At 34.0% G+C, this 16,657-nt stretch overlaps 1 protein-coding gene across 9 annotated transcripts in view; it reads left to right on the forward strand.

Annotated features, from left to right (window-relative positions):
* Positions 1-16,657, forward strand: part of LOC138176017 (semaphorin-3D) — a 252,885-nt gene that overhangs the window by 175,712 nt on the left and 60,516 nt on the right. For all 9 annotated transcript variants that reach the window (XM_069106724.1, XM_069106723.1, XM_069106719.1 and 6 more), the window contains one exon: positions 713-855. In XM_069106724.1, the coding sequence (XP_068962825.1) occupies positions 713-855 (143 nt within the window). The remainder of the gene's footprint in view (positions 1-712; positions 856-16,657) is intronic.

The following is a 16,657-nucleotide window of genomic DNA, read 5'->3' on the forward strand; positions in this document are numbered from 1 at the left end:
TCATCTAGAGAGAAATTTAATAGACATCCCTTGAAGTAACTGTGACCATCCTGGAATTTATCCCAATGTTTTATTATCCCTTAAGACCTTTGCACATTTCAACATCTGGCTGCATTATTCACTATAGGTGATCTCATGATGTTTTGTGACTTGTAGAATCCTGCAGGTAGTCTTGTGCGCTGCCTCCCGTAGGGGGTGTCTGGTGTGAGGGTTTGCTGAGCCCTTTCCAAGGCTGCTCATCCACCTTTGGTGTCCCCTGGCCACTGACCTTTCCACTGTGGTTCTAAGAAGGTTTAGCATGTGTAGCAGCCACACTTCTTTTTGGTGCTTTTCTTGTGTGTTTCCTCCTTGAAGAGGCAACAAATATACCTCCCATGAGCCCTTTCCATGCCCTTTTGGGCGACATTCCACTATGAGACTTTGCAAACCTGGGGCAATCTATCTTGTCATGGACCCCTTTGACAATCTGTTGAAAATTTTAATGTCTTCTCAGAATGTTTTCAAGATCATTATTAGATCATACAAGCCTCCAATAATTGACAGTTAGATGGCTTTTCTTTCAGAAGATATTTTCCATGTTGAATCCTTCCCATATTTTTTATAGTCTATATTACTCTCAAATGATGTATTTGTAAAGCAATTAGTAATGTGCTTGGCACAGAGTAGGTACTTATTAAATGTTTGTTCCCTACCTTTTTCATTCTCTTTATAGGAGCAAAATTTATTGGAACTTTTCCCATACCGGATACATACAACCAAGATGATGATAAAATATATTTCTTCTTTCGTGAATCATCTCAAGAAGGCAGTACCTCTGATAAGACTATGTTATCTCGAGTTGGAAGGGTTTGTAAGGTAAGATGTAATAAATTTGCTTATTTGAAGCAGCTTATGTTGTTCATAAGTAACATTTCGTTTCCTTCTTGCACTGAAAGAAAGAAAAAAGGCTTTGCTTTTTTTCACTTACTGAGCCTAGCAACCTACACAAATCTCACAAGCTGAGAAATCATTGAGACCCAGCAGAAGAAAATTAACTTAAATTTTGAAACTCATTCGCCGGGTGCTTAAACTGATTCCTGAGCTTGTATATAAGAGAACTCTAGAAGTCACTACCTTCATTAATTATTCTTTGTTGCACCAGCCTTTTCTACTTATCAGTCCTCTAAGTGCCTAATACATTAATTGCAATTTATAAAGAGTACCTGAGATTCAAGTCTGAAGCAAATCAATTTCAGATTTCATCAAAACCCTGCCTATAAACATGTTTTCATTAGAATGTAAGCTTCTTGAGGAAAGGAACTATTTTAACTTTTTCTTTGTTTCCCCTTTATTTTTTTAACTTAATAACTGGCACATTGTAAGGGGCTTAATAAATAGTTGTTGCTTGATTGATTGATGAATGCAATGAAGAAAAAAATATACTGAATTATAAGTGTAATATGAAAATGAAGGGTTTTTGCATCCTTAATACAGATCCAAGTTTTGAGAAAAAAATGGGACAGAACATAGGATTGTTTTTAGTCTCTGCTAAAGTTAGTCTTTTTAAGGTTATGAATTAGATGAATGTCATAGGAAATTTAGAACACTATAAAATTCTTTTCCTGCTCCATTTCAATAATTTTATGGAAAGAATAAATCTCTCATGGACATGTATTTGGCTTCAGTAGTTCAAACTTTTTTTTTTTTAGCATATCTTATTGTCATTAGCTCGGGTAAAATATAGATCCCTAGCATAAATTAAGTTGTTAACAAGTGATGTTTTAAAGTTAATAAGCCCTCTTAGAAGGGACCTTCTTTTGTTCTTCTACAAACTTTTTTATTTTCTTTCCCTAGAGCCATTGTATCCTTTATCTCAAATCTGTGCCCTGAGGCATCTGGGCACTTTGAGGGACAGGAATACTTACCAGCATTGAACTGAAAGCTCTAATGAAAACTGTCTTTGATTGAAGCCAGCTAGTCAGCACAGATCATTCTTTACCTAGTACACATTGGCCACTATTGCCTGGCCCACAGATCCTGTCTCCCTTAGGGGACAGAATCTCAACAAAGGATCCTGACTCTTTCAGAATCTAAGAAATTATAGCATTCTTAATTGAAGCTGATTGCCCAGAGAGAATCAGCTGTTGACTTAGAGATATTAGAAGACTGTTTCTTTACTAAAGTATGCTTAAATATTCTTTAAATTAGTACTTTAGATTGACATTTATTTACATATATCAGGAAGCAGCTTTATGAAGTGGAAAGAACTCTGGATTTCTGGCCTAAAGACCTGGATTCTAGTATTGGCTCTGCCATTAACTAGGTGGCTAAGTAGCCAGTGACCTTAGGAAAGTCTGATTATTTTTTCATTTGTCAAATGAGGAAGGGTGAGTGTTTAAGAAGGTAATCTCCAATATACTCTTCAATGTTAAAACATACATCTTGTTTTAATATTTCACAGACATATTCAATTTACAACCAATTGGAAGAACTTGAAAGAGCCTAATAACTTTCAGGTGAAAGATTCAGTATTTACCAGACAACTGTACATTTACAGAAACTCTGGTTTTCAATTCTTAGCTATTGATTTGGCCAATAGATTTTTTCAAAGGAGTCATTTTAAATTAATAAGAATCATTCATGACATAATGTATAGAGTGATGGCTCCAAAAGCCAGGGACACCAGAGCTTAAATCTTGCTTCTGACAAATATGAACTGGGTGCCCTAGGGCAAATAATTTACGCTCCCTTTAGTCTGGGTGGGTCTCTAAGATTAGAAACTGCAATGGAGGTGCCAATCTACATTGAAGGAAAAAAAAATTCCTCATTAGAGAGTTTTTTTATTCCAGTAAAATCCCAGGTTCAGGATCCCCAGAGCTTAGCACAGTGCCTGACATATATATAGGCACTTAAGATATGTTAATTGATGGATTCTTTTCAGTTTAATAAATAAGATTTTCTTTACTGGTTCAGATGCTATAAAATAGATTCAGGGGTGGAATTATTTTTTGATGTTCTTTTTCTTAAACTTTTACACAAGATTAGGAACTCCATGTAGGGAACTTTCAGGTGAAGTAACTCCTCCTACCAGTGCAGGAGAGCCACTGTTTCCATAACTTCCTTAGATAATCTCTTAATAGTGGTGGTGTCAAACTCAAATAGAAATGGGGGTCCCTCATCTGCATAGAAAGATCTCTGTGTGTTACTTGTTGAATTAGGTTTTTTTTTTAAGCAATTGGGGTTAAGTAACTTGCTCAAGGTTACATGGCCAGGTGTTATTATCATATTCTATTATATTAATAATAATTAATTATAATAATTAATATTAAATAAATCATATTCTATTTATGTTGTTAAGTATTTCCAGAGTGCATTTTAATCTGAAAGAGGCCACACTGGGGAGTGCTGTGAGCCTCCGCCAACATGGGCCATGTGTTTGATATGCCTGGTCTAGAGAATTGAGAAATCAATCATTTTCCCACAGTCACACAGTACATCCAAAAAAGGACTTGAACCCAGGTCTTTTTATGTCTGAGACCAGTTGCAGAGGCACAGCAAGCTACTTTATCACAATTTTTGGATTATTAGGTTAAAAAATCCAAGTGGTTTCTGAAAAGTAGGTACTAAATTCTTAATCCTGCATGTCTCAAATGTTGGTTTATTCAGAGTAAAATAAAACTGGGGAAAAAAAGGGTAATGTATGTCTCAATGAACAATGAATCTTTTTTGCTACTGAGAAAAGAGACCACACAGCTAGATTTTGACTTGTACTTGTCTGAAGGACAAAAACCACCGAATTGTGAGATCAAATAAGATTTGATGGATGAACTGACTTTTCTTAGAATAACATACAAACACACACACAGAGTACATGCAAAACCTAGGTGGAATTGTTTGTACTGCTTTGTTTTGGGGACGCTAAGTATATCTCTTTTCTCAACTCACTTCAACAACCTTCTCTTAAGAATACAGGAATTTCTCATAAATTACATTCTTAGTTCAGCTTTTGAGTACTGAATGTTAGGTTATATGTATTGTCTTTGCATTCCTTTAATTTCAATGCACTTTAGCTGTCTTTTTAACTTTAATGATTTAGTGATAAATTGTGGCAGGTGTTAGGTATGTTTGCTTAGAACTGGAGGCTTTTTTTCTGTCAAACAGAAAACTTTTAAAGCTATTTGAGCTTGTCTACAAAGCTTTCTTGTCTGGATTGATAGACATTGAAGATTCCAGATGCTTTATTCAGTTTCTAATGAAGCAATTCTCAGTTCAAAAAAAAAGATGCATGATTACTGTATTTTCTACAAATGTAGCCACCCTAACTAAAATTCTGCTTTAGAGAATTTAATTGATAAAGCATAAGCTGGATCACAGAATTCCACTGCCGGAAGGAATATCGTCAGGCATCTAGTCCAATCTATTTTTTTCCTAAATGTTGCCTGTGATTTCCTTGGAGTAAGTAAGGAATTCTCAGAGAGGAAAAACATTCCTCCAATACAGATTAGAAACTGCTTTGCAACTTAGTGTCTTAAAGAGTTAACTGGGTCACTAAAATGTTGACTTGCTCAAGGTCAGGAAGGCAGTATGTGTTAATAATTGGACTTAAACCTAGGCCTTCCTGATTCCAAGTAGTCTTAACTTTTTGCCTAATACCGCTTCTCTAGACTATAGTAGACTGAGAAAAAGAATCTATTGTACTAGTCTGATAACAGATCATTCAACCTATATCAATAAATTGTAACAATTATATAAATTTTAAAAATCAATTTTCTTATTGCCAGGATAATCAAATATTTATGTAGAAAAATAGAATTAATATATTAATTATAGGGATACTTTCAGGCTTTTAAGCTAGCATATGATTTAAAAATCACAAAATACTATTGATATTTTTCATTTCCAATTTATCTGAATAATCAAAAATGTTATACTATTATATATGTATATATATATATTATATATATACAATGTTATTAATATGTTACTACTGAATTTGGCCATTAGTATTATGCCTTTCAGTTAGTAAAACAAAATGCTCAAATTCATTTTGTCCAATATTAAATGGCATTTGTAGTCAGATTTTCTTATTCTTTCATTCTATTATGTTTATACAGTAGTGAAAACACTAAATGAAGAGAAAATTTATGTTAAATTTATACTCAAAAAATGCATGTTAATGTTAAAAATATTAAAAAGTTGCCTATTTTTTCCTAATTGTTTTCTCTGGAATCAGTTCCAGATTCAAGAAATCTTGATAAATATTTTTTAAAGTAAATTGTTTTAAAAGATTTATTCATTTTTGAACATCTCTATGTTTTGAATAAAAGTGTGATGCACATATATTTGTATTAATAAGTATTGGCACCCTACAATGCATTTGTGATCTTATTGATGTGGGTACTTCTTCCCATAATTTAGATTGCAATCCATCCATCCTTTCTCATCTAGTACAATCTAGTCTCTTCCCCCCTATTTGTCCTTTGCAGGGTATATACTCACTGTGAGATAGACATTTCTCTTGACGTTACCTGGACACCTCTGCAGTTCACGAACTGTGGTTCTGTGATCCTTTGTTCTTGCCACATAACAGGCCCAATTTAAATTACTGTTATGCCTCTCTTTGGATGATACCTTTAATATTACTGTTATTCCACGCTTCATTGGTAACAATGCTAAAACAACTACACTACTATACATTTTCCATTGCCTTTTGGGTGACCTACATTTTGTTCCTTAGCAACGGTAGTGTTTCATACTTCCTATGGGTTAAATATTGGAAGAATATTGATATTAAAAGGATCAGACTTTCTATGGAGGAATTTGGAGTTTAAAAGCACTACTAAGTTTCCTAAGTACAGTCTAGCTTCACTTTCTTCCTCCCATTCAATTCTGGGTCCAGTTTACTGGCCATCTGCAATGACTACCCAGGATTGCTTATACTGATGCTTATATTCTATAGAATATTGAACTAACTGCATATTGCAACCTGAGCAGTAGGTTTTCTTCATTCACTTAGGGTTTTTTTTTTTCCTGATACTCCAAGTTCTTTGAAGTAACTACCAATTGAATTTAGAAGGTCCTGAAATGTCCTAGGGTTTAACACAGTCATCACAAAGCCACCTGCAAAGAGAAGTATCTTAAAATATCTCACAGTCTAAAGAAAGTCTGTTTTTCATTTGGACACTGTTGGACATCTTCCATAACAGTGGCAAGCACCACTTTATGACTCACTTGATAAACATACTCAGAAAATGGACAAATAAAGGTAGTTTTGTTGTTGCATTTTTCCAAGACTCTTCTCTGTGTTGATGTATGTGTGAGACCAGCTTGTTAGAAGAGAGGCTTTAAGAGAAGAGAGACATTTTTTATTGACAGATTTACTTTTTATGATCAACAAACCATAAGTATGGTGGGAACAGGTATTCTCTGCACTGTTCACTAATGTATTTCTGTTGGAAAATGGACTGTTTTGAAATATCATTTGTAAAAACATATTCTCTTCTTTGACTTTCATCAAGGTTGTTCTCAAGACATGTGTAGATAATTTCCATACATATTTGTAGATATGAGAAAGTAGACATAAAGGTTATGTTAGTAATCTTTTTTCTTCATCATTTTTTTCCCAGCAGAAATAGCATCTGCATTTTTTCTCCCCCAAATGTTGGGTGTTCCCCTTTACTTCGGTTCTGTTGAGAATTAATCTCTCAAGAATTTCAAAACTGTCACTTTCAGTTCCAAAGGATCTCCTTTTGTATATTTAGTTCAGTCCACCTGTTCTTCCTCTTTGTTTCCTTAAGTGACATTTCTACATTTAATTCATGTAAAAATCTGGTATTAGAATCCAAATATGATGATTCCAGTATTACTGATGGAAAAAAAGGGATTTGTTCTAGAAATCCTGACACATTTTTTCCCATTTTTTAAAATCTCTGTTATACTTTTTTCATAGTTATTTTTGCATTCTCGGGACAGTGTACCTTAATAGATTCTGCTAGCTGGCTTTCTGTCCATATCTTTTTGGTTTGTTTGTTTTTGGTGCATGTGGTAGAATTGCATATAATCTACTATCTTCTATCATAAGATTTAGCAAACTAATTTCTATTTTAAACTGGAGCTCCCCTTAGTTGCTATATCTCTTCATTTAATAAGGAGATCAATGAGTATTTGCTAACTTCAGGGCTTTTTTTAATCTTTTTGCTGTGATGATTGATTAGATAAATTTCCCTAGGAAATCATAATTATAGCAGTGATTTTTTTTATTTGCCATTTTTATTATCAACAGCTTCAGATCAAGTTGAAACTTATTTAATTGCACTTCTGATCTTCTAATTTTTAATTTTTCTTGTTCAGTCATATCATACTCTCTATGACCTCATTTGGGGTTTCCTTGGCAAAGTCCTGTAATGATTTGCCATTTCCTTCTCCTTCTCATTTTATAGATGAAAAAACTGAGAGAAGCAGGGTTAAGTGATATACCCAGGGTCACACAGGTAGTAAGTGTCTGAGACTGGATTTGAACTCAGGAAGATTAGTCTTCCTGACTTCAGGCCTGGCACTCTTCCCATTGTACCTCCTAACCACCCAATATTTTAAATTTAACTTGGTATTGATTTTGAATTTTGTTCTAACAAGTCAGTGGTTTGATTATATACAGAGAGCTTATCAGGAAATCAGGCCCCTCAATCAATAAGCATTAATTAAGTACTGTATTCCAAGCACTAGATAAGATACAGGGAATTAAAAAGCTGACAGCCCCTGTCCTTAAGGAACTTATGTTCTATTGAGGAAAACAACATGTGCATACACATAAGTATATACAAAGGAAATATGAAGCACTTCAGCAGGGGTTTTGGGGTGTTACTAGTAGGAGGGAGATCAGGAAAGGCCTCATGTAGGGATGGAATCTTTAGTGACCTGAGTTTTAAAAGGAGCTGGAGAGTCTAAGTGGGAGACAGGAAGAAGTATATACTAGGCCTAGAGGATAACTTGCTAAAAAGAAAGAAGAAAGAACATTCTCTAGAAGAGAAAAGGTAAAATAGGTTAGTCTTACTGGAACCCAGAGTATATAAAGGGAAGGAATGTTATTCTGGACCACATGTAACTCAGACCTATGAGTGATTCACTTCTGGGATTTGAATTCAGTAAGACATTCACAAAACATAAAATCAAATAAAAAGCAATGTTACTTAAGGTAATATTTAAAAGGATACAATTCAGATAAAACATCATTCCCTTTGACTTCTGCATTCTCCAGGGCAACAGCCATTCTTGGTCAAAAAGGCAACTCCACAGTGTAGGGGGAATGTGCCAAAACTTCTGACACCAACTCCTCATAGGTTAAACCTTTTATGCTTCAGGCAACAAAAAAGCCAAACCAATGATAAGCTTAAGAATGAACTCCCTGTCCCCTTCAAGAGAAATCAGTTCAGCCTAAATAAGACAGGCACCACTCCTACCACAAATATGTAATGTGCTGGAAAGGTCAGCAGGAGCCAGATTATGAAAAAGTAAATTCCAAACTTGTACTTTAACATAGCATAGCTATAAAGACACAGAGACTTTTTTGAGCCTTGGGGTGATTTGGTCAGACCTGTGCTTTAAGGCTATCCATTTGACAGCTTTGTTTACCAGAGAGAGTCTTGATGCAGAGAAACCATGGAAGAGACTCTTGAAATAATATAGATGAGATTTAATGAGGGCCTAAAGTGGGGAGGTGGATATAAGTAGAGAAAAGAGATGGGCAAGAGATAAGTGCAGAGGTAGTATGAAAAAAGTTGATAGTTATTTAGATTTGAGGGTGAGGAAGAATCTGGACTGACTCTAATATTTAAAATTGAGATGACTACAAGCTGGTAGTATCCATAAAAGAAATAGAGAAGTTAGGAAAAGGGAAGAGTTTGGAGGGAAATATGGGATTTATTTGGAAAATGTTGAGTTTGAGATGCACAAGAGATCCATTTGGAAATGTTCATTAGTCAGTTGGTGATGCTCATGAGGGAGACCGAGGCTTGATACATAGATCTGGGAGTCATTTCCAAATAGAAAATAATTGAACCCATGGGAGCATATGAGATCAGTGGAAGAAATCACTCCCACATTGGTTACCAGTCATTTCCTCCCTCTTATGATATAGTCATTTCATTTTAAATTATATATTTGGTATTTACCATGTCTAGCACCACCTGCCTCACTTACTGAAGAAAGCATTCATAGTCTATAAAATTGAGGCTTCCATGTAGTCTATAAGCCTTTGAATTCTTTCATTTTGGAAACCTGAGTCATATTTTTTCACAATTCTTCCTTATGCCTACCTTTGCACTGAAGTCACTAAGTATTAAAACATATGTTTATTTAATTCAGAGAATTGTATAGAGTTCTTTGTATTATTTCTCCCCTTCCTTATCCTGTGCAACAGATGTAGAAGTATGTGCTACCATAATCTTCATGGTAGTATTATGGAAAATTCTTGTCATAAGAACTGCAAAACCAATTGACATAGTGTCCCAGGAAATTATGTTTCTTATTGCCTCTGGACACATGATAGAAGCAGCTTCAACAATTTTTTTTGTTGTTGTTGTTTTTCTCCAAGGAGAAGTTTAGTTGCAATTTCCTTTTTTCTTCTTGTTTCATTTATACCAAGAACTTTGTTACTGATATTTAATTCCTCCCATTGCATATCAACTCATTGGTCATTTGACAATAATTTTTAATTGAGCATCCCAACAGTTAAGTCACTCAACCTCAAATACCTCTGACATTTCTTGGACTCCTTTTCGTAACCCCTCCCTTATAATCAGTTGCCAAATCCTCTTTGTATGATCTCATCCATATTCACCTGGAAAACATATGCAGAACTTTGTAACAAAATACTAAAAGCTAAATAAATAAAGCGGCAAAGGCATAAAACAATATATTTTAAATATATTTACCTTTTTAAATTAAGCACTTTTACATACCATTACTTTTATCTCTACAGATAGTTTTTGGTTGTTTTTTTTTTTTTTAGTTGCGCTTCATATTACAGAGATGGTAATATAAATCACTTCGGGGAAGTTTTTGCTCTTAACTTTCCACCTCCTCCTTGTTTTTAATTGCTTCAGATTCTATTTGTTTTGGGAGGATTAATCCATTAGGTTACATTTGCTACAGAGATTCCAGAGCCCAGAAGGTTATGCCAATTCTCCTCTTTGTTTTGCAGTATTTCCTTTTGTTCATGCCAGGAATTCAGTTGGATGGGCCTTCCACATAACTTGCCTGGGGGTCTAATTAATAGCTGGGAGCTTCAGTTACATTCAAATGGCCGGATTTGATATACTGTCCTTGTATGACAATCACTACCTTTCAGGATTGTTGTTTCTTAGTCCTGTGACACTTTTCCATATTGATTGATTTTTCACCAAGTTGTGGGGTTTGTGCTTGCTTTCCGTGTGTCACTTAAACCCAAATGAGAGATTTAGAGCCCTCAAAGTTACAGATGTGTGTTTGCTCGGCTGCCATCTGTTTTCCTGTCTGGGGAATTCTAAAGCTTAGGGATTTATGTTTGCTTTTTTTTTTTGTCTTTAGTTTTACCTGAAAGTGATTGTTTAACATGCTGAATCTTTAACTTTGTTTTAATCTGCCAGATTTGGAAATTCTGGAGTGTACTGTGTTACCCAAATCCTGGTTACTAACCATCTGCAGATTTTGTAAGTTGTTAGGAAAACATGGTCTTCATTTCTGCTGTTTGCTTTATAATTTGCCAACTGTAAATCCCAAACATTCATCTCTGAATCCTTACCAGGTTGTGAAAAAAAGACACAAGTGAGCATTTTTTTATATTTTGAAAAATCTATCCTGACTGTGTACTTTCAATTCCTGTAAGAGAGAGGAGAGAGGGAGAGGAGAGAGAAGGTAAGAGAAAGAGAGAGAGAGAGAGAGAGAGAGAGAGAGAGAGAGAGAGAGAGAGACAGAGAGACAGAGACAGAGAGAGAGAGACAGAGAGAGAGACAGAGAGAGAGAGAGAGACAGAGACAGACAAACAGATAATCACATCCTTAAAAGTCTCCTATGAAAATAAATGTATTTTGAACTCTGCTTTTTTCTCTAATGATTATTATCTGTTTTCTTTACTCAACTAATTTATTTCTTTATATCTTGGCCTATGTGACTAGATACAGTTGTGTAACTTTAAACAAAATTGTGCAACAACAACAAAATTGAAACTGGATGTGATAAAATTTTATTGGCCAAACTTGGCCTTCTGAGAAAGATATGGGAAGACTACCTTTATTTTTCTCCGTTCTTTGAAGCGGCAGTAGATAGACTCTAGGTATGGAATACTACAGTACCTGGCAGATTTTTGCAATGTATTAATTGTTTTGAGTAAACTGTTGTTGTTGTTTTTTTTAATTTTCTTCTTGTTTTATTCTTTGTTATAAAGTATAGTTTTCTGGGAAGGTGACTATGTTGGGAAATGTAGGCTATTAAAAATATTTTAATTAATAAAGATAAATGTGCTTTGTTTCATACATATGGGATTCTGAAAACAGTATTAGTAAAGTATGTTTTGATTTATCCATTAAAATCATAATTGGATACATACACTTAAAAGTTGATTTTTAAAAATTCCATATTGAACTCATGGGCAAAGTAGTTTGATACATTTATGGCAACATCCCCAAAGAAGCCAGTGTTTAGTTCACCTGGGATTAGTGAATTAAAAGATTTTTTCAAATTTTTAGGATGTCATGCTTCCTGAAATTTATTTTAAACTCCTTGGTTTTAGAGAAGGTACTAAATTTAAAATGTCATTAATAATTTTTAAGAAGTATGTAGCCTTCAAAATACTTTTATTTACCTGCATATGAATTTTGACTTCTTTTTTTTTTCAAAGCAACACAATAAAGTGTTCATAACAACTCAGAAAAGACACAAATTCCTGTATTGCTTGTTAGCTGCCTAGCACCAATGAGCATTGAATAAGTTAGTCAAAAGTGTATATGGTCTTAGGAGAGAAAGAGACCCCACCTTGGAGATAGGATAGATGGAGAAGAGCAGGAGGAACTGTGTCTAGGCCTCAGGGACCACTCCTGAGATGACTAATTAAACTCTCCTTTGGTTCACAATTAAAAAAAAAATTCTAAGCATATTTAAATGCTAGAAATTTTTTTTTTTTAAAGAGGCTAGATTCTGCCTTCAAGGAACTTATATTTTAATGGAGTGACAACATGTAAATAACTAGATACATTCCATGTAGTTTCATAGCTGGAAGGCATTTCAAAAGGGGAAGACATTAGCAGATGGGGGGGGGGGCCTCAGGGAGAAGAAGTGATTGTAAAAGGTTTTGTGTAGAAGGTGGGATTTGCTCTGAGTCATGAAAGAAGCCAGGAAAGCTATGAGGGAGAGGTCAAGAGTCAGAGTGTTCCAGGTGTCAGGTACAAAGGCATTAATATGGGAGATGAAATGTCATGTTTAAGGTTCTATAAGCAGACAATAGTTACTGGGTCATAAAGTATGTAGAGGGAATTAACAAATAAGCTAACGAAAAGGTGGAAAGAGGCCAGGCTTTAAACTCCAAACAAAAGAGTTTATTTTATAGTTAATTGTAGTCATGATAGGGACCTCATAGAGTAGGATCTATGATTTAGAGGGAAAAAAATCACCTTGGCATCTGAATGGAGGATAGAAGGCACTATGGAGAAATAAGGCTATTACAATCCAGGGCAGAGGTGATCAGAGCCAGAATTTGGGTTGTGAGTGAAGAGAAAGAGAATAGTATAAGAGAAATGGTATGGGCACAGAAATGACAAGATTTGGCAACAGATTGTATATATTGGGTAACTGCAAGTGAGGAATTAAGCATGGCGCTGAGTTTTCAAACCTTGGTGACTAGGAGAACTGTCATGTCCTCAAAAGTAATAGGGAAATTTTAGGACTTTAATAAAATGAGTCCTGGACATATTGAGGTTGAGATATCCACTGGCATCTTTACAATAATTATAGCAGCCTAGAAGCTTTAACTATGTTATTAGGATCATAGGAATGTTATTAGGAATATTAGAGTGCCCTTTTAATCACCATAGTTCATACTGATAGCACCAAAAGCCTTATGAACTAATAGAACTAAAGGACCCCATAATTGGAGGTAGAAGGGAAGAAAGTAACTTCTTATATGTTCAAAGTTACTACATAATGTTTCACAGTCTACTAGATGCAGATAAGAATATTTATAAAGTGCTGAGAGATCCTTGAAAATGATGGTATACAGTCTGACCCAGTGCAACAGATGAACCTTGAACTGTGACTCAAAGGTCAAAAGACAGAACATAAAAGATCATTGTATGACAGTACTTGAGCTTTTCTGTATGCCCAGGCCAGATTTATATAGGTTTGCATTTGCTGAAAGAGAAGGCACTTTTTAAGCATTTAAGATATATTATTACCTTTAGCCTCTGTGAATCAAAAGGTGAGTCAGTGATTGATTGAAAGATTCTGTGATCCTAAATCAATTAAAAGGGGTGAGTAAAACTTCTTAATATGTAATATGAGCCAATCCAGAGGACTTTGAGGCATTAAAAAGATTCTGAATGCATACCAAGGGGTCAGGCTTGTTTACCTTGCAGTTCTCCTGTTTACTGTTGTTGGTATCTTCTTGCCCCCAGAAAGTCAAATCTTCTGGCATTCTGGTCAACAAAAAAGGCAGTGATAAATAGAGTGGAGACATACAGAAGTGGCCAGTGACTAAATAGCTGTTAATTTTGACATCTCCCTAATCAATCCATTATGTTAGTGTGAACTAGTGTGCTCTTTAAAACTTCACAGAAGTAGGCAGAGAGGTGTCAGTTAAGTACAAAACTGGTCACTTCTCACTGCATTGGGCTCAAAGTTCTATAGGGAAGTCAGTGAGGAAGGGCAAACAGAAGTAGAGGGGGCCTAAGTTATGGTCAACAGAGTTGGTCAACTGACACTACTTTACAAGAGAAATATAACTCCCTGTGAATTGAACTTTGACCTTAGAGGTCAGGCTTCTGGATATGTCTAAGAGTTACCATTCAGTCATTAAACACATATAATCCATTCCTGAGAATCGTTACACCAGAAACTACACTTGTTTCCCATCTGACAGCTGGCTGCTTTCATCTTTGTCCTGCAATTTTAGTTGATTTTTTTCCCCTTTTCCCAAGGATGAAGGAAGATAAAAGGGCTAGGGTGGTATTTGGGTGCACAAATAAGAATATATTTTAAGGGGTCTTTCATCCACTGAAGCATATTGGCATTTGTTAGACTTTCAAAATTAAATGTGTTCAAGTTAGTTATTCATAATTGTTTTTTAATGTCAGTGGAATATTCACTGCTGTTTTGGGTACTAAATAAATACTAACTTATGGTCATAGTATCATTTACTTAAAAAACATAAAGGATTTTCAAAATTATCAAGCTCAGTTCTCTTATTTTATAGATGAAGAAAGTGAAGACAAAGAGGCTAAGTTCTTTCCCCAGAATCATATAGCAAGTTATTGTCCAAGGCAGGATTTGAACTCTCCTTCTTTATTATAAGCCCAGTGCCCTATTTACAAATAGAAAAAGGACAGCATTTGGAAAGAAAGCATTTTTATTATAAGTATCATAATATACTATATATTATAATATAATAAAATAATATAAATATTATTTAATGAATGTTTTAAAATGTGATTCCTTTTTATGATTAACATGTCATTTGTAAATTTATTCAAGGGATTTAAATAAAATAAACTGTATTTTGTATTGCTGTTGTATCCTTATGTATTTCCTTGTATACTCTGAATCTTTTTCACATCATTCATGTGTACTTTCTTAAAAAAAATTCTTGCAGGGTGCACATGCATACACATACACACACACACCCCATATTCAAATACATTGCACACATGCAGAGTCCAAAAAAGATAGTGAATTTTTAAGCTGTTTAATCTATTAAACAATTAAAGCTTATTAAAGTTAAGATTTTGGGGATACCATATATATAATTTATATGATGTATATATGTATATATATATATGCATATGTGTGTATACACATGCATATATACTATTCTACTTTTTGACTCTTCTAATTTTTAGAAATTTTTCTTTAAATGGAGTTTAATTATGTCTCTCTGCAAATTCAACCACTATTCTAATACAAAACCCTCCTCCTCAAATCAAATCTTTCCAAATGGTGATGATAGTATTTATTTATGTATCTATCTTTCTTTTCTATCTGAATATGTGCATACATTCATATATTTGATATATGATATATAAGAATATATCATACCACATATACAATATATTCACATATATACACAATTATGTTGCATAATGTGTGTATATATTCACCTAATACATAACCATATATGAATATATAACCACATGTATATCTATGTGTATATACACCTATGTGTATATATATGTATATGTATATAGCTGAAGCATACACAATCTATAATTACTGTCATGACTATTTGGAAAGACTTGATTTGAGGAGGAGGGTTTTGTCTCAGATTAGTGGGTGGAGGTTGCAAAGAGGCATAATCAAGTTCTATGTTGAGAATGAAAAAGCTTACTTGCAGTACTCCAAAAACAGGGATATAAAATTTCAGTTTCTATATTACTCTGAAAAGATTTTTATTTCTATTTATGTACACATATATGTGTGTATCCCTTTTGTTAACAACAGAAAATCTTCAGATTTTAGCTACTTCTTGACTTTTGAAGTTGTTTTTCTTTTCTTTTCTCGAATTGAGTGGATTTGATTGTGAATTATACAAGGAGACTGGAGTCTCCCTGGTTATTCCCACTTGAGATTTGAAAAAAAAAAAGCTTTCTAACTGAAGCAGGTTCCACTAGGGATAGAAGTAGTTGTACAGGATTCATCCTATGAAGACATTCATGGCTTCATTAATGTACAAGTCACTTGGAGAAAAATAGCATAAGTAATCATTCTTATTCTAGTAAATGACATGAGATTATTTACCCAAAGTAAAGTACCTTCAACTTTTTTCCATGTTAGATCAAGAAATGGAGAAATCATTCCAATTATATAGTTATATAAATTTTAAAGCTTTTAGGCCAAATTGTTGATTGCTGTAATTACAATATCTACTTAATTTCTTTTTTTTTTAATTAAAGTTTTCATAAAAGGCATTCAGTCACTTCATTCACGCATAGTATTCAAAGAATCATAATCAAACAATAAAAATATCCAGTAAAATTATTTGTTGTTTCCTACATGTGCTTTTAAAATTCCTAAAATGCATATTAAGTTATAGTAAGATAGTGAATTTAAAAAGGGCTATGTAGTCAAGTATATAAGGAGATATAGTTCTAAATAATATTTAGTTGCTATTATCCAAGGAGACAGACATAAGCAAAATGACTAAACAAGAACAACAAAATAAGATCTCTTCTGAGACATTAGATTCTATAGATTTAGGCATCTCACCTTTCATCATGAAAAAATCATTTTATTTTTGAGGAATTGAGCTCTTTTGTTTTTTTTTAGCAGCTTTCCCATATTTTGAGCTTCCTTAGTCCAAGAAGTTAATGTATAGATTCAACACTTGTAGATAATCTATAACACTTATAGATAAGACCTTGGAAAGATACATGGTTTTAGCTGGTAATACCACCATCACTTTGGATAACCTTTCCCCCATTTTCTTTCTTCTCTTGTCTTT

This window comes from Petaurus breviceps, unplaced genomic scaffold (genome assembly GCF_028583685.1).
Source record: "Petaurus breviceps papuanus isolate PSGF00001 unplaced genomic scaffold, PetGlider_PUasm1.0 80, whole genome shotgun sequence".
Taxonomy (NCBI): domain Eukaryota; kingdom Metazoa; phylum Chordata; class Mammalia; order Diprotodontia; family Petauridae; genus Petaurus; species Petaurus breviceps.